The sequence below is a fragment of the Labrus bergylta genome, chromosome 15 (assembly GCF_963930695.1).
Source record: "Labrus bergylta chromosome 15, fLabBer1.1, whole genome shotgun sequence".
Taxonomy (NCBI): Eukaryota; Metazoa; Chordata; class Actinopteri; order Labriformes; family Labridae; genus Labrus; species Labrus bergylta.
Genome location: NC_089209.1, coordinates 7242367 through 7269149, shown reverse-complemented (window position 1 = coordinate 7269149; position 26783 = coordinate 7242367). Strand labels below are relative to the sequence as shown.

The 26783-nt window shown below is 39.7% G+C and overlaps 1 protein-coding gene across 2 annotated transcripts; it reads right to left on the bottom strand.

Annotated features, from left to right (window-relative positions):
* Positions 1–86: 86 nt before the first annotated feature.
* reps1 (RALBP1 associated Eps domain containing 1) lies at positions 87–23439 on the bottom strand. 2 transcript variants are annotated; one of them, XM_020639950.3, is made up of 19 exons: positions 22718–23439; positions 18950–19073; positions 15707–15936; positions 14009–14171; positions 13399–13526; positions 11307–11469; positions 11146–11209; positions 10177–10331; positions 8340–8461; positions 7830–7910; positions 6824–6911; positions 5867–5968; positions 5177–5237; positions 4685–4886; positions 4403–4597; positions 3920–4009; positions 3359–3516; positions 3122–3227; positions 87–3035 (listed from the first exon to the last, which is right to left on the bottom strand). In XM_020639950.3, exons 1-19 carry the CDS (start codon positions 22868–22870, stop codon positions 2967–2969), a joined length of 2454 nt encoding a protein of 817 aa, XP_020495606.2. In that variant the 5' UTR covers positions 22871–23439; the 3' UTR covers positions 87–2966. The 2 variants fall into 2 exon arrangements, with proteins under 2 accessions (XP_020495606.2, XP_029134295.2); XM_029278462.2 differs by lacking the exon at positions 7830–7910.
* Between the last annotated feature and the right edge of the window lie 3344 nt (positions 23440–26783).

Genomic DNA, 26783 nt, shown 5'->3' with positions numbered 1-26783 from the left:
AGAGGACTACAAAACAAATTCTCGATGTCAAAACCTGATTTCAGTGTTTTGATCGGCTGAAAACAAAAATTTAATAAAGAGCGTAGTGTTTTAAAATATTGTGCCGTTTTTATTTTTGTGTAAAAATCACACAGCTGCTAGTCGACTCTGCAGAGATACAGTACATCCATGCAGTTAAACATCTAGGATCCCACAGCCAAGAGAGAAGGAATTAAATAGAATATTCTTTCGCTGTTAGTCAGCAATTAATGCAAATTTACATATGAGTCCAAAAAGTGTGTTTTCATATACAATATACAACTCAGACCTGGGAGCAAACAGCATTCAAAATCCCATCAAAGACTTTTTGTTGACAATTGATTGCTTCTGCCTGCCTGGATTGCCTTTTTTTTTTGGAGGGGGGGGGGGGTTCAGGAGCTGCTGTGCTAGCAAACATTAATCGAGCCCATGAGAAGGTTTTTTGTTTTTTAACAGGGTTTTCAATGGTATTTGTTCCAGGTCTGGTAACAACAGAACACACTCTCACACACACACGCGCAAACACACACACACACACACCAAGTACATCATCGTCCTTAACAGCAGAAAAAAGAAGGCGAGCCTTGATACGACAAGGAAGAGAGGGCTCAGTCAGCTGCTGTGGAAACCTGAACGCCGGTCAGGGGGGAGGAGGGGGAGGGGGGGGGAGTAAGGCTTTTAGAAGAAGAAGGATTCTTGGAACACACAGGAAGCTCCAGGGACAAAAAATTACGATTTAAAACAAAAAAATATCAGAAAGGAGACGGGGTACTGACACTAACGTTTCCTGGGGGTTCAACTGAAGAAATAAAACTCAAGTGGTTCATCACCTTCTTTTCTTCTTAAAGCATCTTCTTTAAATACTCGTGACAGACGAGAACGCCATGCGGGGTTAAAAGAAAGCAAAAAGAAAAAAGAAAAAAAGACACATCAAAGAGGACGAAGAAGTGAGGAGGAAAAGGAGGGGTTTAGTTCAAAGTGCAGCTGGGTCATTCAGGCCTCCCATTCTGCTGACTGCTCTCCGTGTTCAGCTTCATCTACAACCAGCGAGGGGTCGTATCTTGCAGATTAAGGGTGAAAGTGCCCTAATTAAAAAAAAAAAAAAAAACAACAACACTGATCTGGAGTTTAGTCCCCCCCTCTGGAGCAGGCTGGCGCTTCAAGAGGAGGGAAATGGACTGCTCGTCAGTGCCCAAAGAAAAAAAAAAAAAAAAAAAAAAAAAAAAAAAAAGGCAAGATGATTCACAAACATACAGTAAATGGTGTTTTTTTTTTTTTCTTTTGGAAGATCTAAGATACAAAAAGTCAGAGTATACTGCTCACACAGTTGCTACTATCATAGTACAAACAGCTAAGTATAGTTGGTGTGTGAAGATGTATCGCCCCGTACTTGCATAGTGCCGACTAGTCGATCGGAAAAAAAAAAAAACAGCTAAATTCTCAAACATCGACTCGTTTCTGCGTCCTCAGTTTGGATCTGTGCTGGGAAAATTTCACAGGAACACTTCTTCATGGATGTCGCCTTCTGGAGCGAGGCAGCAGGATTATCTTCAAACCCGTCAAGTCTGTCTTTTTTTTTTGAACAACGTGCTTTTTTTTTTTCTCCTCCAGGTGAAGTCGAAGACTGGAAATAAGAAGTCTTAAAAAAAAAACAAAAAAAAAACAGGAAGCTGAAATGTTTGATGTACACAAGTGAAACCTGTAGGAAGGTAAAAGGTTCTTGTTTTGTTTTTTCTTTTAAACACAGCCCAAGTAGAGGTGAGAGAGCAGAGTGACAGTTCAGTCATTTGGCATTAAGTTAAACCATTCAGTCACATCAAACCCCAAACACTGTGTAACATGAAGAAAAGAAGACAACGCATGTTCACTCACACACACACACTCACACACACACACTCACACACACATTTATGTCGACTTCGAGGGGCAGTGAGAAGAAGGACTTGAGTCAAAATAAGCCTTCACTTTGACGCTTTGCCCACAAGCCTCAAGCCCAAAAACTCCCGTCTAGAGGAAGCCCAGAATGTTTTGAGGCGATCGACCACACCAAACTCCAGTCAAAAAAAAAAAAAAATCACAATTTTACATTTATTGCAAACTAGCTGATGTAGATTCCAAGTCCAGACTCGCTCATGTCCTTAAAGGGTGTAACGTGCGTTGAAGCATGACTCTGTGATCCTTTACGAACTACTTTTCAACACAGCGGCACTCAAAGGGTGTAACGTTCAGTAGAAAGACATATCTTTGACGATATTTAAGATTGCTTTTAAATGCATTAAGAGTCATTTATCCCACAAATGGTCTGTAAACGAATAAGCATTCAGATGCAAAATAGAAATAGTAAAGTGAGTTTAAAAAAAAATACTGTGTGCTTCTTTAAATTAGCCGGATTTTAAAGGGAGTTTGGTGTGGCAGAGTCTGCACCCCCAAGACAGAAAAAAAAAAAAATCATAAAGGTGCTGACCTCATGGAAGTTACTGAACACGAGCAAAAAAAAAAAAAAAAAAACAGTCACACATGACGAACACAGCGTCTTTCTTCTTCAGTCATTCAGAGAGTAAAATAAACGGACACCAGCAGTTTGTCTTCAAATCGCACTCGCAGCTTCTTGTCAGCCACTTGTGGTTGTCCTGGTGTTTGATGTCTTCACACTTAACGCCTCTCCTTCGAGGAAATTGAAAAGTGCCAGTTAGTATAATCCCCCCTCCGCGCTCCGCTCCAGTCACATCTTCTTGGTGAGAATGCTCTCTCAGGTCCTTCTGGTTTCTGATTAATAAGACGTGTGATTGAGCCGTACGAGTTTTAACAGAGCACCCTGCAGCAGGTCGATGTCTCCAGGGAAAGCCAAGATGTTTGAAGGATGAAGGAGAGAGGGATTCACACAGCGTTTGCTTTAGATTAAAAAAAAAAAAAAAAAACTACAGCAGAGTTTCCCCTCCTCACGTTGGTTAAAGATGAGAGAAAGGTCTGAGCTGCTCCAGCTGCACTTCCAGGGATATCCTCTCTTCAAGCAGGTCCTGCAAAATAACACATTAAAAGGTGATCTCTTTGCTTGGACAGAGGAGAAGGAGTCAGAAAAGGAAAACATTTACATCTTTTGTACCTTCAGCTGCTGCTGCAGTTCACTGTTGAGTCGTGCCAACACCGTGTTCGTCTCCTTGTTTCTTCTAATTGAAGCTTGAATCGCCTTTTTGTCCTTTCCCACTGACCTGGAAACGCACAAGAACACGCTTTTTTTTTTTTTTTTTTTTTTAACTAAAATGACATGCATGCCAAGATATCAATGTCACTTTTAAAAGATCTTCCTGAATCTTTTAAAGACACCAGTGGAGTTTTGTACCTGGGAATGGAGGGCTGAGTGGCCAGAACAGCGGCTATGACGTTGGATTTCTGCTGGCCGTGTGGCTCGTCCTCCGGTCGGAGCTCGTCTTCAGATTTCAACCTTCGTCGGACAGGTTTTGGAGGAGGTGCTATCGGACCAGACGAACCCTTGGCCCCCTTAAAGAGAAACAAGACAAGGAGGAAAATCAAACCAAACTTGAATTCCAACAGTGGCAAAACAAATCAAATTGAATCATTTTTGGTTTCAGACTATCAGTGCTTCAAACTGCTCCTTTTGAAGGCTTAACATCTGGAAAAGTGTGGTTGTTCATTTCTGCATCTTTTTGATCCATAGACAAAAGATTACTCAATATATTAAATAAATGATTTACAGCTGAATGGATGCAGACAGACAGAAGTGTTTAACTGCGAGCTTTGTCGCCTTAATACAACCGCTAAACTATTTCTGATACTAAAGATGTGACAACATCTGGTAAACATCTTTATTCGCTTTTTCCTGATACTGCTTTGAGTACAAGTACACTCCTTTTATTCCTGTGAGAGAAATGTTTTGACTCACAGAGTTGACAGTAGCTGATGCTCTCTCGTCTGCTTGGCCGTCACTCTTCACTGTTCTTAAAGGGCCGGCTCCCTCCGATGGCTTCTCCGCCTAAAGCGACAAAAACAAAGAATCTGTTAGAGGGGACAGTCTATCAATAAGAAAAGCAAGTGTGAATGAGTAACTCCTTTTCTAGACATTTTCAGGAGTGCATATGTGAAAACGGCTACTGATGCAATGTTGCCCGTGTTATGTCTCTAATGACGGGAGATCAGGAGCAGAATGATTTTAATGCACCATGCCGCCTCTGGGATATTTACATTCAAGGTGATGTGTAAAAGTCCCGCCACAAACAGCAATGTAAAAGGAGCTTTTGTTTTGAAGCTTTGACTGTAGGAAGCCATCATCATCAATTAAATGGCAGATCTCAATGTGGTGTGTGAAACTGTCTGAAAGGTGGGAAAAGACAAAAAGGAGATGCATGACATCCACGTAAAGTCCTACCTGTCCGGGCTCACTGTGGATATCGACCTCTGGCAGGCTAGAAGGCTGTTCAGACGCAGCGAATGTCTGAAACTGGCTGAAGTCTGCAAAATTGGGCTGCTGGGGGATCTGTTGGGGAGAGGTGGCTGCGAGCACCGGCCCCGCTCCCGGTGCAGCCTCAGACTCAGAACGAAGCCCGGTGTGTGGCAACGATGTCTGCGGAGAAAGAAAAAGGGGGATGAGTGGGGACCGAGGTAGAATTTAAAGATCGCTACCTGAACGTTAAGAAGAGTTTTATCTTACCTGAGTAGGCAGAGGTCGAGGAGGCACGGCGGGAGGGTAAGCTATGGCGGAGGATTGTGGTTGTCCTGGTGCAGTTGTGGCAGCGAAGGTGCGGTTCATGTCGAGAGACGAGGAGCGAGAGTGGGAGGGGTGGGGGCGGGGCGGGGGTGGAGGAGGTGCAGCAACCACCTTCAGAGCCTCTGGAGACGTACCCGAATGAGACCTGAACACAAAGATGAAGGATTATGGAAGTAAGGATGACATCATTTAAAAAATAAAAAAAATCCATCTTCCCACAACGCAATTCATTAAAACAGAAAGGGAAAGAAAGTTGAAGATAAACAAGTCCGCTCTTCATAACTTTAAATATTCATCAAACAACATGTGGGTGCAAGAAGATTGAGTCATACTGGTGACGGGGAAAGAACAGTTAGTGAGCTGTACATGATTGGGACAAATAGTAAATAATAAATACAAAAAAACATGTGAAGAGAGCTCATTGAAAAAACTGACCTCTGTCTTGTGATTGGCTCCTGGTCCGAGGTGTAGGAGTCTGAACTGCTGTAGCCATCACCTTCATAACAGAAGAATAAAGAAAGGTCCTTGATTATTGGGTAAACGCAGGATTATGTCCACATTTAAAAATGATGGTCAGCTCTGACTTGATACTCAAAGTTTCTCCAGTCAGGATAAAATACATTTTTCACATGCGGCCCTAACTCTTTTTTTATAGGACTGTATTTCTTAATCACCGTGAAGTAAACACACTGAAGTTAAATATGTGCAATCAAAGTTAATATCATGAAATAAAGTTACTTGATAAACTTTAACCATGCTGCTGAAAACATACTGACAAACTGTAGAGATTATACAATCAAAGTCTGTTTACCGCTCTAGGTGAGTAAATACGTAAAAAGCATATTGCCATCATGTTGGCTCCAAAAGGAGGTATGCAAGGTCTCTTTAATTTCCTCAAGTGATGTCACTCAGGTCAGCATTGGTTGGGGCCAAAGGCCAACAAAATCTGCTTCAAATCATCTGAATCTGACCAAACTCTGAGCAGTAGGGTGGCATTGTGGGTAATGGGCATGTTTTGACAATTAAAAATGATTTGTGAGATTAGATTTATGACACAGCTCCACTGGTTTAATTATTTTTGAGTAAAATGTCCATTTTTATTCTGAGAGCGTTTCCTTTACTCACCTACAGAGGTGGCGGCTACAAACTTCATGGAGGCAGGTAATTTGGTTTCTTCAGGCATTTCAGGAGGCTTTGCCAGCAGTGGACTGGTAGGATGGTTGTGGTCTAAAGGTTTGAAAAAGAACAGAGAAAACGTTGAGTTAAGTCAACTTTAGTCAGTTATACAGAGGAAAAGCAGCGAGCAGTCTAACTTCTAATTCTGCACAAAATACCTTCAGCAGTAGATGAGCGTGGCCACAGATATTTATATAGTGTGTAAATAAATAATAAGACGAGGCGCATTTTGTTTAATGATGTAAGTCTCAATAAACACACTCACTCTGCAAACGTTACGGGTACAACAACACTCTGGACTGTTTACAGCGCAGTCTTTTTACAGGGTTGTGAAAATGTTCTCTGATCCTTTTCGATACCATGTTTCAAAAATAATACACAGTACCAAAGCTTTAAAATAAAATTCAGATCATCAGCCATATTTTCAAAGCTTGATCCAAAGGCAACCAGACTAGTTCTTCCAAGATCTTCAACCAGTCCAGTACCATGACCTGGATGACATCAGTCATATTGCTAACTGTAGGCTGGCACCAGTTAAAGAGACAGACCCCACCTTTAGTACGAACATGTTGTCTCCTGCAGTTTGGACGGTGTGCAGGAGTTTGCTTAAGTTGTAACTTACACCAACGTTCAAACTATCTCAGCTTGTGCACCACCATGAATGTTAGTAGCAGCTTACACAGAGCTGGTGCAGCCCAGTGCTGGTATCTTCTCTTATGCACATAGTTTGTGTTTTGCCTTTAATCAAATTCATTAGTGATTTAAATCCCATCATGATGATATCGGTTAAAAGAGTCAATAGAAAAGAGAAAAGAAAGTTTGCTGCTGGTTAAATATTACCGTAATGTAAACAGATTACACCGTCATTAACACAATAATAAATGATGAAGTCAGAGTTCGTCTCACCGCTGCCGGTCCTCTTCAGCTCCATCTCCTGCATGTGGATCTTACTGGGTGTCATCCGGATGGGGACTGGGTGAACGATGGCTGTGTCCTGCAGGACGGACGGAGGGACAGGAGGTCAGAGAAAAGTAGAATAATGCTTGGTGCTTGGAGGGAGAGTATCACAGAAGGAGACATGTTTGTAGTCCAGGACGTTTTGTAATCAGTTTTCTTGATTTTTCCGTCAGCTTATTTGATTGTCTCCATAGCAACCCCACCTTACATGGATTGGTTTTTCCTGCATCATTGCCATATTAACTAAAGAAAAAGATTTAGATACTTCTTCCACCACCACCACCACCCAAACTAGTGTGCATGTTATATCTTTGCAGGTTGGACTCCTGAACTCGGCCCTGTGATTGATGTCTACACAAACTCTGTCCATCCCACATGTCTTCTCTCTCTTCAGCTGTCCTTTCAAATAGCGGCAAAAAGGTCAAAAAATTATCTAAAAAGGGAAAATACTATGGTATAAAATATACCATACCGTATGTAAATATCAATGCATGCACATGTCTATTTGTAGCAATATTTGCACTGTCTAAGTAGAGTGCAGACTGCATCATGTGGTAGTAAACAGAGTAATGGCGCAGAGATGTACATGAGAAGGAGAAGAACTCATTAGTGACAAAACTAAATTCAGGACAAACTTTGAGCATTACACTTTTCAGAACCACAGTTTTGAGTAATGACCACATTTACCATATTTGTAAACATTAGTTTTTTCTCACAACCTGCAAAAGCACTCGTGATTGGTGGATGTCACTGTAGAAAAAAAAAGGTGATGTCCAATAGAAGCTAAGCCAGCCAAATCACAACACACACTGACCACTGCTGATGCAGCAGACAGCACTTTGAAAGAACATCATGCACAGAGAGAGAGAGAGAGAGAGCGAGAGAGAGAGATCAGAGAGAGGGTTAATGTCTGTCCATTAATGGTGAAACCATGCATACTAAGTGATTGACTTACAGGGTCAGCTGGTGCAATGTTAGAGTCAAATTGGGTCAGAGTTTGTGAGCTGGAGGAGCGCTCGCTAAACGTCTCCCACTGCTGCAGGAGACAGACAGACAGTGAGAAAAAACATGTCAGTCAGCCAGTGCAGTGACATCACACATTTACATCATCAGCCTGAGCCTCCAACCGTGATGCAGCATCGCCGGTCTTCAGTCTGACGACAAAGGCGGCGATGCGACATCATCAGCGAGCATGGAAACAAAAACAAACATGGCTGACTTTCATACAGAACAGCAGGCTACCACCACAGTCCGAGGAGTGAGAGAAGAGGTGCTGGATTATCAGAAATTATGTTTGAGGATGAAGTCGAATCATGATGGATGGAGGGAGAAAAAGCAACTTCACCAGAATTTACCCTGATCAATTAAACATGATGAAACAAACGCAGCAAAAGCAGACAAAAAGGAGCTCACAGTATGTGGGAAATACAAAAAGTGATAATGAGTGTGGTGTGCATGTTGGAACCTCGTTGCTCTGGTTCATCTCAGGCCAGGCCTGGTTGAGTGAAGGCATGGAGGGAGATTTGTTGGGTGTGACTTCCACCGGGGAGCCCGAGTATCCAACATCAGCAGCCGCCTCTGAGGCCTCTGCACAGGAAACATTAAACACAGGTTAGCTAGTTCTTCAAAAAAAACATACAAGCAATAGTAATGGGTTCAAATGATAAACAAAGTGTAGAAAATATATTTTTTCTTTAGAAAATGCTACAGGAAGTTTTGTTTATTCTTATTACCGGTATGTGGAAAACAATACTATCTAACAATGTCTGTTGTTTAAAGTGACACTAGAGCTCTTTTAACACACACTCCTGAAAAAAAATCTTATATAAAAATGCTTTTTTTTTTTAAAAGCCCCTGAAATTTTTATTAAAGCTATTTTTCACACATGTCCCTCACAGCATGAAATTTTTTTTTTTTTTTTTTTTTTTTGATTATTATTATTATTTTTCTTAAGTATTATTATATTATTTTTGTGTTGTTTTTTGTTTGTTTTTGTTTTGTGCTTGCCTTTTCTTTTTCCTCCCTGGTATGGTATGTTATTGTAATTTATGTGTCTGTGTGTGTGCATGTCTGCGTGTGTTTATGTATGGGTGGGGAGGGGGATATGTTACATGTTACCAAGACAAAATTGGTCCTTAATGATTATTGTATCACGATACCTGTCAAATTAATAGAGATATTTAAAAAAAAAATATATATATTTTTTTTTTCACACATGTCCCTTACAGCATGAAATTTTACCTGTTGGGCAGGAGGACTGGGGGGTCTCAGGAGGCAAAATATAACAAATATATCCATTATTTTAATCATGGCTACGTGTGATTTGGACGCATCCACAGTATCAGTGATTGATTGGAAAAGAAACAGAGCAGAAAAAGAGTAGGAAGCAGCATTGTTTCGAGCACAAAGTACCTGCTGTGTGAGCACATTTCAATAGCAGAAATAAGTCTTCCTCTTTTGAAATCCACCCTTGCTCAATTCACTGGGTCATTTTCCTGCGAGTTGAAATTGATAAGACGTGACCTGAGCTTGTTGTCAAAGGTGGCTAATGTAAGCTAGTAAGTTGAGACACCTTGCAGCGTCATTGACATCCCCTATCTGGTGAGTTACAGTTTTCTGCTCACATTCATTCCCTTACTGTTAAATTCAAGGGACAGGTTTGGCAAACAATCATCAAAAACAGGGGGTTTGGTTTTATTTACTTTTAAAGATTGTAAGATAATTCCCAGTGTGCATGCTGGTTTCTTATGAAATGTAGAGCAAAGGTACAACCTGATCTCCAAAGGATATAATATCAGAATGAACACCAGCACTTTTATAAATACGTTTTTTTTGGCATGAACGTAACATAACAATGTCAAACACTGAAAATGATTACAAAGCCAGAGCTAAGAAGATTTACATGAAACCTGAAACTCACTGAACTGAAGACAAAAAAAAAAAATCCAAAAAATATTTTTCTATTGTCTAAAAACTAATTCCTGTTAAAATGAAGAAAACAATCGCCTCTGTTGTGAATAACTTCATCTTCCTTGAATGCTATGCGATGAAAAAGTTAAAAAAGCATGATGACTTTGTGGATGTGGAGGCAAACAGTAGCTTCATTTTGGAAAGTACATCTCAAGTAAAGCTATAAAAAATGAACTACAACCACTGCAAATCAGGGTTTGCACACTGCAGTGCTGCTACCTTCCAGGTTTTATGAGGCCTGAGGCAGGGGAATAAAGAGAGGGAGCTACAGACAGAAAGAGAGAAAGAGAGTGTGTGTGTGTGTGTGTGTGTGTCAGAGGGAGGCTGCGTACCTGCTGAGTCATCCAGGTCAATCAGCTTTGGCATCAGACTCTCGGGCAGCTTTTCGGGGAGGTCGTATCCGTTCTTCCTGGCCACGACGAGGTGAAAGGCGGCGCAGAACTCGTCCAGGGTCAGCGCTCCGTCTTTATCAAAATCTGATAGCTCCCTTCAAGAACACATTAGACTTTTGTAAGTCTCACATCCTCCTTCCCTGCATCTTTTACGAAGTTAAGACTGCTCTTGCTTGTTCAGATGCTGCTTCAGATGCTCTTATGGGCATGAGTTTGCAGCTCAAACAATGGACCCGGTCACAATACATCTGATTACAGCTCTTTGTGATATATAAAGAAACATTTGAGTTAGTCATTCTAACATGGCATGTCCTGATAAAAACAAGTATGAGAAACCAAAATCAAGGCTTCCCTTTGTCCACTAAAGACTGCACCCCTCCTAACAGGAGCTTACAGCTGGTTTGTGATTTACAGGAACTCACTAAGCAGTGATCCAGGGAAGTTTTATTCCCATTCAAGACACGGTAGGTTTGATGCTGATTTGCTTGATTCAAAAAGTACTCTTTCAAATTAACAGCCAAGATTGACTACTTGTTAAATTGCTTGAAATAAATGCACATTTTCTCCATTTAATATCACAGATTGATGGCTTTGCTTCCACTTGAGAAGGAACATAGAGCACCAGATCAATAGCACCACATGAAGAAGAGTAAACAAAATAATTAAAGTGGTTGTGATTTGTTCCCGCCTACTTTATTATTGCCTTTGATTGCTCTCTACATGAAGTGGAATAAATATGGAAGTTAATAAACGTTCTCTGATCTTAACGACAGTGCTGAAGCAACTTTCCGCTGTCAACTGTGAGCGGAACATGAAAGAAGATTTTACAAAGTTCAGTCTTAGTGGCGGCTAAGTGGCGGCGGCTAAGTGGTTCAGCTCAGACAGCAGACATGATGATGGACAACTCACCAAATATGTGACAACTCTAAAATGGGTAGTTTGGATTTGGTGAAGAACTCTTTAGCGGCTGAACCTGAAACACAAATATAATAAAACAGAAGATCATTCAAAAAATGCTCTTTTAGACGATTCGACTTGTGTGTGTTTGTGTAAATCTGCATTTTTCCTACCAGGTATGAAGCCTGTGAGGTCGGGCTGGATGGTTTTGAACTGGTTAATATAATACTGTCTCTGCTCATCGGTTATCTTCCATGGATCATCGTAGCCGCTGGACTGCCGCTGGATCTCATTGGTCGTTGCTGCTGAGGCCACTGTTCGTATCGTTGTGCTTTCCTACGGGAAATGAGGAGAGACATTTTACTTAAAGGGGACATATTATGAAAAATCCACTTTTGCAGTGTGTTTGAACATATATTTGGGTAACCGGAGTGTCTACAGACCCACAAAATGTGAAATATATCCATCAAGTCTTTTTGTTTGTGGTCTGCATAAGTCAGAGAAAAATGCTCCATTTCAAATGTGCTCTTCTTGTGACATCACAGTGGGATTCTGGTAAAAAAATGATACCCTCCCCTCCCCTGGTATCGCCACCCATGGTCTCCATGCCTGGAGCACAACTTTTGCGCAGGTCTGCCATTTTTATTCACGCTACAGAGCAGTGACTCGGGGGGGGGGGGGGGGTTCATTGCATTTAAAGAGACACACACACCAAAATGGAGCGTTCTGAGAGAGCTGGTTTATACAGGGTCACAAACCTCCTCTGGTGCTTGATACATGTTATATTTTGACCAAAGCACAGCACAGATGTTTCATTTAGACCACAGGAGACTGTTTGAAAGGGTGGAGAAGGGGGATAATATGTCCTCTTAAAAAAAAAAAAAAAATCCTGCTCTAAAATAATACACAACTTGGTGAAATCTGTGAAGTGCTGTTCACACACAGGAGCATCTTAAGCAGTAAATTACCATCATGATGCACACACGACAAGACGCCACAGGAGATCCTTCCTTCCCTGTGACAATCAAATGTCACAACTTATTAACCTTAAAGTGAAGAAAGGTAGAGCAGTGGCACAGGGATGCAGCGGTGGCTTCAGCCTCCATTTCAGCCCTGTTAAATCTCTCTTTCAGTCAGGATTACTGTCTCTCTCCAGATCACAACAACTACAACACTCTGTCTCACAAAACATAGAACTCAGTTATCAACCTCTATGGAGCTCATACGCTCGATTCAAAGATATTTCAAGCAGGTTTACATTTTTTAAAGACATTGAAACTTATTTTAAAAAACATCGAACACATGGGGAAATGGGTGGAGTGCTTTAATAAATAATATCAAGTTGTTTGCCATGAGCTTTACCCATCTCCATTGTTTACAAAACTCTCAGCACCGGCGACAGTTATGATATGCAGAGCATCACAGATGATCAGACTGAGGTCTCCTCAGAGGTTTAATACATGTCTCCACTCTAAACTGCTTACTACTTTGAGATCATCTTAATAGTTAAGAGAGCAGCCATCAGAGCAGAATCACATCAATGAAAATTTGGCACAAAATCTAAGAATGGGATGTTTTTAAATTTAGCAACAACAAACAAATCAGCATAACAGTTGCCATTATGGTGTTTTGTTATTTATAAATCAGTAATGTTTACAAAAAGGTATACATACACGTCATGCTCTTAATGGGACATTATTTACAACAACATGGACATAGTCCTTGAATATTTTCAATTATTTATTTATCTTCATGCAACCCAAAATTAGGCTTGATAATGTATTAACTTTTCAAAAAGTTTCAATGTTGGATATTTTGCACCTTTAGTGATTTTTTTTGCAAAGTGGGAGTTTCCAAAGCCCATCATCAAAAAGCACCTTGGCTTATAACACTGTTCTGCTCAAAAGAATTATGTTGGAAAAAACTTAAATAATCTACAAGAAACTAAAACTCAGCATGAAGCCTGAAATGTCTTAAATAAGCCTCCTGGCTCAGAGGCATTTGCACTTAGCTAAGCCTTACAAATGTCATTCAGGCTGTTTGTGTTTCAGCCCTGCAACGCTGATTTGTTTTTGTAAGTAAGATATTCATGTTCATAACTTTCTCATTGTGTACTGATGACTTGTTGTATTAGCTCCTGTACATCATTGGGTGCAGCTCTACATGGATGCATCAACAACTTGCAAGCTTTTACGAACTTAAACAACAGCAAAGTGAGTTGTATAAAAACAAAACAGAGATGATAAAAGAGTGATCCTGCTCTACCTGGACTGATGAGGGATGCATGGCTGGGATAGCGCTGGATGGCGGGGTGTCTGCTGTGAAACTGACCCAGCTTTCCTGACTGGGTAGAGGGGGCGAGTGGGACCACATGCCGTCACCTGACACTGGAGCTGGAGGGAGGAGGAGAGAAAAGCAGGAATCCCAATTTACACTGACAAATACACCACAAATGTCATTACTTTAAAACACATTTTTCTTCATAGAAACCTAAGAAATCCTGTCCATAACATAATCCTATATGACAAAGAAAGTGTTAAAGTATTAAATCTGGAATTAGAAATGTCTTTTGTCATGTCATTCTTTTTTTTTTTGCAGATGAAAGCATAGCAGAGATCACATGACATCCCTTTAGTTCCCCTAATGACTAACTGCTATAACTGACAGACTCAGCAAACATCATGTATGTACAAGCTGCAAACAGCACAGTCTACTCTGCGCTGACAACAGCCCAAACTGTCACATGACTACACCGACTGTCACATCAACGCTACAGAAGTTAACAACCCTAAGCGGCACACAAAAAGTCAAACCTTGCCACCACCACTGTTCTTGACAAACTAGTATTAGTCAGCAGCGGGTGAGAGGATGTTACCTGCTTGCGGTTCTCTGAACTGCGTCCACACTCCTCCAGCTGCAGCCACCGCCGGCGGTCTGTCTGCGTTTCCTCCGCTGTGCTGCCGCTTGTGTTTCCTCCACGAGGGAGGGGAGGTCGGGGGGGACTGGTGAGGGGAGACCACCGGGGACGTCGGCTCGGGCTGGTGACACACATGAAGACAATCAAACACATAAATTAAGCATGTAATTGACCGCAGATTGGATGTGAATGAACTTCTCCAGAAATGAGATTTTGGAAAATGTTAATTCAATGCAGAGGCAAAGTCGTTACTCTCCCGCTATGGCATCACATGTCATGGGTGTTAACTTTCAGATGCCATCTCAAAACACTTCCGAGATTTCCATCTGTAACATGCCACAACTGAGTCCAAAAAGCAGCTAATAAACACTTCTTCAAAGCTCTTTGTAATCTGCTCATCACAGATACAAGTTCGAGCAGCCGGTGAGTGAACATTTCACAACAGATTTGAATAGATAAGTGTCGAGGAAGTAACTGACATGCAGCAAACACACTGCTGCTGGTTTCAGTGGAGGAAAAGCAGCAGCCGCAATGTCAGAAAGTAATTGGAGGGAGAAGCACTCAAACACAGGAAACCCCGCTGTGGCATATCTGTATTGACCGCTTGAGGAGGAAATAAATTGTGTGTAGGCAGTTGTGAACATATTTAAAGCAAGTTTTGCAGAATTAATTGTTGGGGGAAAAAAAAAAAAAAAAAAGAGTATTGTTTTCCTTTAAACCCACGGTCCATGCTCACATATTCTACAGAGAGACTGAATTTAGAAGTTTATACAAATACTCATTGGAGAGGGGGAAAAAACCTTCATTATGCTTACTGTGGCCGAGATAGCACTTTTTTTTTTTTTTAATTGGTTATGACAGCTGAAGAGAAACAGGAAGTGTTTGGGGAGAGAGATTGGGGGATGACATGCAGCAAAGGGCTGAGGTCGGATTCAAACTCACAGCCGCTGCTAAAACCATAGCCTCTGCACACGAGTTGCACCACGCAAGCCATTGACGCTCCAGATACACATTTTAACAGGTATGACACTGCAAATGTACTAAGAAAGCTGATTTAAAAAAAATGTTTTCATTAAAGAATATGCAACATAATAATGCACTGACACCATCAGCTCAGCTCTGATGTTACACTTTAACAAAACTTTCACGTACCACTCCACTTTCCCATGGAGGCAGCTAATTGGTAAGCACTTCAGTTCATGACAAACGTCTTGAATAGTACGATAACGTTTTCACGTATCGTGTTTGAACATATGGGGAGGTGTCGTGTCATATTGTAGAATCAACAGACCGGTAGTGATTGTGTTCTAATACAAACATATTCTTTTACACTGAATGATGAGGTTAGAGCAGAGAAATAAATAGCTCTTTATATTGAGATGACTGGATAAGTGGTTGTACTGCAGCAGGTTATCTGAGCAGCCTGAGATAGTCATTTCTAGCAACGGAAGTAAGAGATGAACTATTCTCTAGCACAAGACGATAGAAGTATATACAAACAGAAATTCTACTAAATAGTAATAAAAGAATAAACCAAATTATAATAAAAACCCTTTAGAGGGAGGGGGAGCTGTGGATGTGTAAACACGGAGTTCAGAGGTATAAATGTGGTGATTCTAACAATAAAAACTTCACCATCAATCTGAAATAACTAACCTGTGGTTCTATGCTGGGTGCCAGGGGCTGGGCGACCTCGTGGACAGGATGTGAAGTGGTTGATGGGGGACCCTTCTTGGTTACGAGGCCGCGGCCCGGTGGTCTGGGTATTACTGCTGTGGCAGAGGCCGGGTACAAGCCCTGACTGTCTGTGTCCTGATAGAGCGCCGCGTGCCTCGCCTCCGCCTCGTTCTTCCCCACCACGAACCTGGGCAGCGGCAGGTCTTTGACTGGAGGGACAGGAATCAAACAAATAAGCTTTGTAAGTCCAAATGGACACAGGGGCTGCTGACAGGAAGGATGTACAGAATATCAGAATATCAGTCTGGCATGTTGTGTAACTGTTTTGTCTTTGCTTGTTACCCAAATGCGTCACATTTTTAACACAGTGCGTTCTATTTCCGTTTTATAATACGTGGGATGCTGTAAAAAAAAAAAAAAAAAAAAAAAAAAAAAAAAAAAAAAAACCTCTGTCTTTACATCTTAGTACATTTGTATTGATTTTGCAAAGCCGTAATATTGGCGTCTTGGTCTATAAATTCAAATTGCGTCACGGCGTGGTGGAGAATCAGTGGGAGCTCAACACACGCAGCCCTTTTCTCCCCATCCCTGTAACACCTCTGTTACTTCCCCCAATGGCGGCACAGGGGGGATCACTATTCCCCTCATTAAACCTCTGCGACATTCATATTGAAGAAGACCGGTGTACGTACCACACCTGCTCAGGATCCCCCGTCTGCCAGTGACGTTACACAATATGATTGACTGTACATTTGCATGATGATATAGCACATTGTGATTGGCTGATTTTCGGTGAGTTTAGTGAAGAGAGTATGTATGAACGCTATGAATCTATGGAGAATTTTTACCACGAAATACAAGAGCAGTCAAAACTGGAAGAAGTTAGAGGTCACGGTGTACATTTTGATGTTAAACGGGTGAAACATGTTGCACGAGGCTTCATGTCTCATACCAGTAGGTGGCGCCATTACAAACATTGAATATTGGCACGTAAACATGTTCATGAAGGGACTCAACCGTGTCACGTTTAAGCCAGTTTGGACGCTGTGTGTTTGAGTTCTTCCTCCTTCATGGGGCGACACTGATCTCTCTCCGTCTCTCTGACATCGAGCCAATCACAAATGTGCTACATCGTCATACAAAAGGCAGGCGAAGGACCCCCGAGCAGATGTGACCACCCGAGCACATCTGGTACCTACGCCGGCACAGGGTTGTAATAACATGCCTCAAACGGGCATTTAAGTACGGCTTCTTTTCAACAGCTGATGCTTCAACTTTTCTCCTCACGCTCACAGTGTCTGCGTTCATCATGCAGGTATCAGCTGGTGGTTGCAGCATAACGTTTGAAACACTATCCCACAGCCTGCTGTAGAGTTTAGCTGTGAAATTAGCCATATCATACAAACTGTTACACAGCACAGTATTATGTCCATGAACTGAAGATGTAGACCACAGTGCACGCTCCCCAATTGATGTTTAGTCTAACTCACACATTAGGTGTGCTGTAGGAGCAGCCAGTACAAAGACACAGACACACGCTTGATGAAGTTGGGTGCTGGGCAAATGATACAAGTTCAACACTGTCAAAGCTCAAGAGAAAAGAAGTAAAATTTAATTGGATTTTTTTTTTTTAATCCCTGATCTGATCAGAACCATGAGATTTGTGATCTGTTGCCCCCTTAGTTAATAATGAAGTTAATAATGAGTTGCAGCCCTACAACCCATTTAAATGATACATTCACAACTCAAAGTTGTTGTTTTTCCTCAGATGCACAAGAAAGCTTTTACTTCCCCCTAGAGAGCTGTGAGCTGACTAATATATGCATAAAAAAAGGCACACAACAACTAGATTGTCACTATACTCACAATGGTTTACTAACTAACTGCTCACTTTATACCCCTAAAAGCTCCTGATGTAGTTTAGAAAAAGAAACACTTTCTTCTTCTCAGGCAGAAAGATTGAAACATCCCCAAATCTAAAACCAGCATTACTTTGTTCATGTTTTCCATATCATTATGAGGAAGTGCCGTCTAAATGTCCTGACAATTTCCATCAAATTATGAAATCCTTGCAGCTGCTTCATGTTGCAATATTTCAGGTCTAACAAGTAACTTCATGCTGCTGGAGACGGTGAAATCTTCCGCAGTGTTTTTCAAGACGAGTCACACCAAAGACAAACAGAAAAATGCAATTTTGCAGTTGTACCCTCGAGCGCTTGGACCACAAACGCCAGGATCAGCACCCACTGTGATGTCAATGGCTGAGCCTCTCTAACAACTGACTCAGATGAACTGCAAGCATTTTTTTTACAATCTTCTTAATCTTGAGCCAGTAATATTTTAGAGGACACAGACTATATTCATCAGGACTTAAGTTTCTTATACTCCTCTGTGCTTCTTGTAGGGCCCTAAAACACGGAGGAAATCACGGAATTTGAGAATGAAAATGGAATCAACTTTAAACTTTAAAATCTGGAAAATTTACTGAAAAGTGGACTGTGATTTATAATTTTTTTTTTTTGTGTGTTATTATAAAAATCTGCTGAGTTTTCAGCAGGTGTAGGGATGCTTCAGTGTCTTTCTCCGGCTCCACTGCTGTCTGCATGATGTGATGCGATTTGACTTTTCTCCATTCACTCTCACCATTTCTGCCTTTATCAACAATCAGTAACTCAATGATAGTAACATTATCTCACAGCCTGCTGTAGTCTGTGAACTTCTCCACACAGACTCAGTTATACAGCGCTGTGTTCAATCCAAACACTGAAGATACAGTGCACACTTCCTCTTTTCTATCATATGCAGGGGCTCTGCAGGGGTTGCCTGGATACTACTACCTTTTATTTTATTTTTTTTAAAAGTGCACAAATTTCTCAATTTAATGATCTGATAAAATGACCCATGACTTAAATCAGTGATCTGATCCAATAGAACACGAGGTAAAACACAGAATTCAATTAAAATTAAAATGGAAAAAATTTGGGAAGAAATAAAATATCTGGAAAACATAGAGGCCCTATTCTTGTCTCATGCCCTCCCTTCATCAATTACCTGTCATTCTAAAACAAAGAGATAAAGAAAAGCGTTGAATACCATAGAGGCACAAATAGCTTTCAGTTAAACAGGAACGTCTTTTGCCTGGGAATGTTTTATCTGAGCGTACTGGGTGGGAATCTGTTCTTTATTGTGCGAGAGGTATTTCTGAAGTAGGATCAAACTCACCTGAGTTGAGGCTCTCCACCCTCAGGGGCAGACCTGACTGGGCTATGGCGATGAGCTTCAAAGCGATGTAGAACTGGCTCCGCCCGAAGTGACCCAGCCTGGTGGCTCCACACAGCTCTGTGATCTAAACCCACACACACACGGATTCAGAGGAACAGTAAACAACATTGTATTCATGTAAAAGTCTGATATGATCTATTACAGAGAAAAGAGAAGGTCAGTCTTTCCTCTTACAAAATGTATAACTTAGAGAATTCAACCTGTGCGAACTGGACAACACAATAAACAATATATAAGTGACATTTAGAGTTTTGCTTCAACAAGAGGTAGAACTGTCTTCCCCTCAGTGGTCATGAGACACACTGTGAAAAAAATGATACACTGTGTTCAACAATATACGAAGACTTGCTGGTAGGAATCTGGCAACCAATAATTACCGATAGTGGTGTTACTGTTTAATTGAAGTATTGTAAAGAAATACTGTAAATAAATTGTGTTTTTTTTTTAATCTAATTTTGGGGAAACTTTCAGATACACAAAATGTGTGTGAAAAGTAAAGGTGGGACACGTCGATAATAGCCTAACAGTTAAATCGCGCCCCCATGTACAGAAACGTTAGTCCTCCAAGCGACAGCCCGTGTCCAAGTCTGACCTGTGACTCCTTCCACGCATGCCATTCCTCACTCTCTCTCAATTTCTGATTTCCGACTCTATCCACTGTCCTTTCTAAATAAAAAAAAAGGTAAAAGAGCAATAATAAGATTTCCCTGCCAATTTGACTCGCTGCCTCAAAACTTTCAGAACCACCACGATGGAAGTAAATCCATACGTATGGTATCGTGTGGTGTGATGCCGTATCTTGTAGTGAGTTACCCTGCGACTCCCAGCCCTGGTAACAAGAGTTTTCCATTTTGATGCAGTCAGAACAATAATACCTTCATTTGTTTGAATCACTGTTCTTGTAACATTCGACATCACAGCATTACGTTGTGTACACTCGGAGCAAAGGAAGGAATTTCAATCTCCTTTATCAGTAGAATAACAACAACTTTTATTATATTTTAATCAGAACTCTATGTCTTGTTTATGTCTGTGGTATAACAAACATAAATCCCAAAGCTCTAGTGTTTTAAGAGTTTCCTACAGCCTAAATAGAAGAAGTTTTACTAGCGCTGCATTCAACACGTCTGACTACTAATAAGCCTGATTATACACATATTTCTTTGGTGGTTATTCACGTCATGCTGTGCAGGATTTTTACTAAATAGGAGACTGGGAAGAAAAGCTGAAGCTACAGATGGTTTCAAATATGGAGTCACACGTAGGAGATTATGCATTTTTTAAATGGCAGTTTAACACTGATGTAGTCAAACTTCTTAGCATTAGCATGACTCCTCCAGTGTGAGTCCTTCAGGACAAACAGCCCGCCACAGCTGACTGATCCCTCTCCTGCTGACAAAAGGACTTCTTCTGACTGTTCGTGGACACAAAGAAAGCCCCGTCACTTTCCTCAGCCTGTTACAACACGACACTGTAGCTGCTTTATGCATTTCACAGGCTACTATCTCCACAGTGTACATTTTGGAAGCAGAGGATGACAACACTGCCTGATCCTCCCACCACACAGCTCCCCTTGTTGACCTTGAAAGGGGTTCTGACTCACAAACTGCAAATATTAGCCTGCTGAGGGACCTGGAGTCTCTAAAGATTGGACTGCTGCAGTTGGACTGGATACCAAAAACTCATAGTTAGCAGACAAGGGGGACAGTCACTGCTGGGTGACTATTAGGGCTGAATAATAAATCACAAATGCATTGTCATCTCAATGTGAGCATGTGCATAAACGCCACAAAAGACTGCATATACTGCAATAATTGAGAAAAACTGTGTCAGTCCTTGATCTGTTTGCTTCCCTCAGATTGCAAGGCCAAGGTTAGCTATTGTGATGGCTGAGGAAAGAGAGAAAATAAAGAAAAACATGGTTGATCAAGACCTTAAGGGAGGGAAATGACTGCACTTTGGCATTTGGATACCTTTAGGATTCAGTAGAAATGTTACAAACACAGGTAATGTGTTAATATGTTCTGCAAGCACAACAACTGCAGGTTTAGAATAAAACTCTTTCTACAGTTTTTGTCTATCAATTGTAACGAGTATCATTATTTAAATATGTAAGAATGTTATTGCACATAGTTTCCTTTTTTCCATATTGATTGACTGATTGATTACATTTATTTCAGACATATCAAATAAAATCAAACATATCAAAAATACAAAACAAAATGAAAAGCACGAAAATACAACAAACAAAAAACAATGTTCAAATTATTTCACAAAGAAAAAGAAAATTACATATATTCAACTGATATGCCTGAAAAGGAGTAGGAAGACGTATAAAACTTATTTAATCCTACCCCCTTTTACCACAGCTCAATAATTAATATTTATTAAATTAAATTAACTTCCTGTGTTCCTTATAATCTCTCAATATATACAATTTGCTACACTATATTTATGATACTATATTTGATATTTACAATCCAACCATTTTCCATACATATATACAACTTGATATACTATGATTTATATATCATGCTGGCCACAAGAAAAAACATTATACTCATGTCAATACTGTCCATTTACAACTCTGTTCTTGCACATTATTCTTTTTCAGAATATTTTCATTTTACTCTGTTTAAATGACAAAAAACATAGATTCAGTAAGAGCTGGACGAGTTGCGGTAATGAGAATTTCAGCAGAAAATGCAATAAAATACCAAAATAATTAATTCTTATGTTGAAATTTACATTTAATCTTCCTATTTAAGACTAGTAATGTTTAGTTAAATCCTGGTTGTATATATTCACATTCTTAGTTTTGATATTTTTAGTACTTATTTATTATTTATTTATTTATTATTATTATTTATTTTTAGTACTTGCACATTTACATTTAATCTTCCATATTTAAGACTAGTAATGCTTAGTTAAATCCTGGTTGTATATATTCACATTCTTAGTTTTTATATTTTTTTAGTACTTATTTACTTTTTATTTAACATTATATTGTGTTTAGATTTGCTAACATTGTGTTTTTTTACTCATATTGTGTGTTTGTACAACCTGCTGCTGTAACGCCACAATGTCCCAGTTGAATTCATCTATTCATCATGCAGCAAGTGTACCTGTGGGATACTGCATGATTTTAACATCTGAGTTACAGTATTTGTACAGAAGCTCTTGATTGCAACTTTAATCAATCACAGTTGCAGATCTAAAACTGTGACAGTGGCTCTGCATTTCCACCATGTCAGCTCAACATGACAGATTTTGATGGAGGGGGGCAAGACAGGAAAAGAGGGGGGCAGTTAATGTGAGGCAAAGGGGGGCTGAACGGGAAAACTGTTACGGGGCACTGATTCCTTACAAAGACAGCTAAAGGGCAAACAACTCAAGATGTGGACATGAAGCAGGATATTCTCTTAGGTTTATATATATATATATATATATATATATATATGTGACTTGGCTGCCCTCTCTCTCTCTCTCTCTGAGGCGAAAGCAACCATTAGCCAGAAGAAGGTGTGTCTCTTTGCTGCGCAGCGTTGCTAACCACCGAGGCTAACCATAGCTTCTCCACTGGATGACAGGTCAACTCTGAAACACCAGAAATACTACATTACCCCCCCTTCTTAAGTTTCCTTTGCCAGCCTCAAACCCCCCCCAAAAACCAAACAATTAAACTGGCTCAAGCCTGCGTTAGCTTACCTGCAGGACAACTTCGCTGGGTAGCTGGGCCGCCCGGAAAAGGTCAAGAACTCTCCCGTTTGAAGCCACTTTTTTGGTGTTGTCCGTGTCGCAATAAACGAACAAATCGGAGTAATATTTCTGCTCGAAATCAGTCAGCGTTAGACTTTCCATCGTGGCACCTATCGTCCCCGAAAAAAACCCCGACTTAACTCGGCTTGTTGATTAGCCTTTATAGCCAATGGCTGGGGCAGGATCCAAAAAAAAAAAAAAAAAAAAATGGGCGAGACTTCCAGGATCCCAACTTAGCTTAGCGGTGCTAACGTTGTGATTAGCAGTGATAATGTCTGTGTGGATACCTTTACTTACACCTGTTGTTGATCGCCATTCAAAAAAAAAAAATCACACACGGGATGCTCTCATACAGTTTAGTTAACTTGTTGGGCCAGTCGAGCCCAAAGTAGCAAACAGCTGGCTAGAGGAGCTAACAGCTACCTTAACGGAGGCTGAACCGGGAGAAGAACCCGCTTTAATCTGCCGGTGTGACACTTCTTCTTCTTTTAATCCGCAAGTGGGATGGCGATGGCGATGGCGACGGCGACGGCGATGGCGGCGGCCTCCCCCCCCCGACCCCCCTTCTGTGTTGCACTGGAGATGAATTCCTCCGCTGGGCCGTTAGAAGTAAAGTTTCATGGTCTTTGGGCTCCTTCCTCTCGTAATCTTAGCCGCCATTCCTGCCGTCAGCGTCAAGGCAACCAGAGTCTGAGCAAAACATCCGGTCCGGGTTTTCACAATAAAACTACCTGCGCTCACCAGCAGCAAGTAATCAGTGCTATGTGCTTTAATGTCGTTTGTATTCTCTTATCTGGACCCTGGATCGGTAATAACATTAAAAGCAATTAATAATTATTATTATTATCATTATCATTATCATTATCATTATTATTATTATTATTATTATTATTATTATTATTATCATTATTATTATTATCATTATCTTTATTATTATTATTTTTATTATTATCATGATTATTATTATTATTATTATTATTATCATTATCATTATTATTATTATTATTATTATTATTATCATTATCATTATCATTATCATTATTATTATCATTATCTTTATTATTATTATTATTATCATGATTATTATTATTATTATTATCATGATTATTATTATTATTATTATCATTATTATTATTAATAATAATACAACGCAGACAATATATAAAACATACAAAGTGCTAGGGCTGGGAAATATATCGAGTTTTTAAGATATTTTATCGATATATTTTCAAACAAGATATAGGGTTAGACAATATCGTTAATACCGATATAGTTTAAGTTGCATTAAAATAATGTTATAGAGGTGCCAGGTTATCTTTTTCTCATCTCACTGATGATGACTGACTGTCTGTCCCTCTTAACCCCACTCCTCCTCTCTCTCTCTCTTTTATTGTATTTAAGGAACATTTTTATTTTATAATATTATTTTTTAAATTCACAAACAGGTAGTTTATTTTTCCATGTGTTTTCACTGTTAATAAAATACATATTGATATATATTGAGTATCGCCATTCAGCTAAACAATATCGAGATATGAGTTTTGGTCCATATCGCCCAGCCCTACAAAGTGCAAATGCACGGTACATAGGCACCTCAGAACTTTTGTTCATGTACCATGCATTTGCACTTTGTATGTTTTATGTATTGTCTGTGTTGTATTAAGTTACTCTACCTGCAACCAAAGTAACCTGAACCTGAACCAGCCTGCATTCTTCCATGACTAGTCTTGGCCAGGTCTCCCTTGTAAAAGAGGCTCTTGATTTCAATGGGACCAACCCAATTAAATAAAAGTTAAATACAAAAACATGTTTAAAAGGCAGGGTCAATACATATACTGAATAAAAGCCTGGGCTATTAATTGAATTTTAACGGTATAGTTGCAAAGTTGGAAATGTTATTCAAGTGCTCCACAGCCATGATACAAACAAATTCTGACTACTATCAGTGCAATATATATCTATTGTCCCCCATCCCACTAAACATTAAGCTTTTAATTATCAATCATACTTAGTCATAATTACTGAATACCGGTATGCTAAAATAAAACAATTCTACAAATTGAAACTTTCTAATAGGTGAATATTGTGGAATTTATCCAATAAACACCATGCTGTATAAAAATAAGCTTTTGTTCTGAAGGCTGGTTTAGCAGTTTTCCGGTCAGTTCCATTATTTTCTTATGACTAGCTTGATGTCTCGAGACGTCACTAGGCTACGGTCCGAGTCAGCGCGAGATGGCTTGGCCTGTAGGGACCCGGATAATCTACTTCAAAATAAAAGCCGCTACAGAGATTTATGATGGAGACGGGACAAGTTACAGTTGGCCCATAAAAAACAGTAACAAGAGCTGAAACTGTTTTTGGTCTCTATTTTTCTGATGTCCTTTTTATATTTCAATATAATTCTAAATAATAATCATGCACAAATGGTCTGCACATACGAAAACAACAAAACAAAAAAAAAACATATTTCAATTGTATTCAATTATTAAGGGCTTTATTGGCATTGGAAACCAACTAAACATACAAAGCAAGTGTAAAGGAAATACACGAAATGAACTAGCTTGCAATAACATAATAACGTAAAAACTAAAAATGTAAAAACAGCTGTACATGATACTTTATGACCACTTGTTAATGAAGTAGTTGGTGTATAACTTAAAAATACCAATTGAAAATGGTAACTTTGCTTTTATATACAGGCCTATACAGATGTAAAGATAAAAATAGAGGAAACTTTTTTTTAAAAGTGTATGGTGAACAGAATTTAACGGGTTAAAAGGCTATTGGCTTTATTTATTATTATTTTTTTATGAATGAACTTCCATACTGTAATTAAATGGCTTTTGCATGTTCTGCACAGGACTGTCATGCTCATTTTGATGATGTAAGGAAATGTTCTACTTTTCTCTGCTTATTGTCACTGCTTTAAAGGGACTTTTTTTTTAGCCGTTTTTATTTTGTATTTTGGATGTGGACTCTTTGTCAGTAGCACACCTGGTTAACCGACCATGAGTCCTGCATGGGGGACTAGAAAATGTATCGTCATGTCTGTGGAGGCAGACCACAGACTCAACACTCAGACATCACTGTACCATGCCTTATATGGGGCAGCAGTGGTCCTAAAAGCATCGCATTGTGTCACGATGAAGTCAGATGAGCTTTCATGGGGCCTTCAGGGGTGATGGGAAATTTGAATCCTTATGAGAAAATGACTGTTCCTATAATGTATTTTATGAAAGATTTCCTGAATCGCGCAGCAATTTAAAATGATCTTCAGTAGTAGATGGGAAAGTAGTAACTCACTTAGCAATCACGTGTTGTCTGAAAAATGGGAGGAATTCCTTGTTTGGAGTGTAGGCATGTGTACAAGCACATCTAATCTTTAATGAAATGGCAAATATATATATATATATGTTTTAATATTGTGTCCAAAAGATCAATATTGTTTTTACAAATAGCTCTCTTTGTCAAAACCAATATAAATATTTTCTTCCCTGTCAAGGAAAAGTAAAATGTTTTTTTTCCTTTTTTTTTTTAAATTGCTCAGTTATTACATTACCACATGGTTGGCAATTTATCAGACAGTATGCCATTTATGGATTTATCATTGCAGCTCTATATGGCAATGTGTAATGTTTTTGTGACATGGATCTCAGTCTGAAGGTATATCTTTGAATATTTTGTTTCTCATTGTCATATACAAGGTGGTCGGGCAAATAAAACAAAAACATGCATTTATAATCTATCAACTGATCTTCACACAAACTAGATGGAAAAAAAATATATTCTTGTCTATGCCACAGACTGTAAATATTAATGGACAACACTTGAGTAATGTCGCCGTGCTGGAAATGTTGTCCCACCCCAACGTTCAGTCAGCCTAAGGACAGGCTGAAAACAGGTTTGAAGCCACTTAACATACAGCTTCACCACACCAGCCTGTCCAACAGGTAGCTGTTCATCAGCTGTTCATTGATTGATTACATTTATTTCAGACATATCAAATAAAATC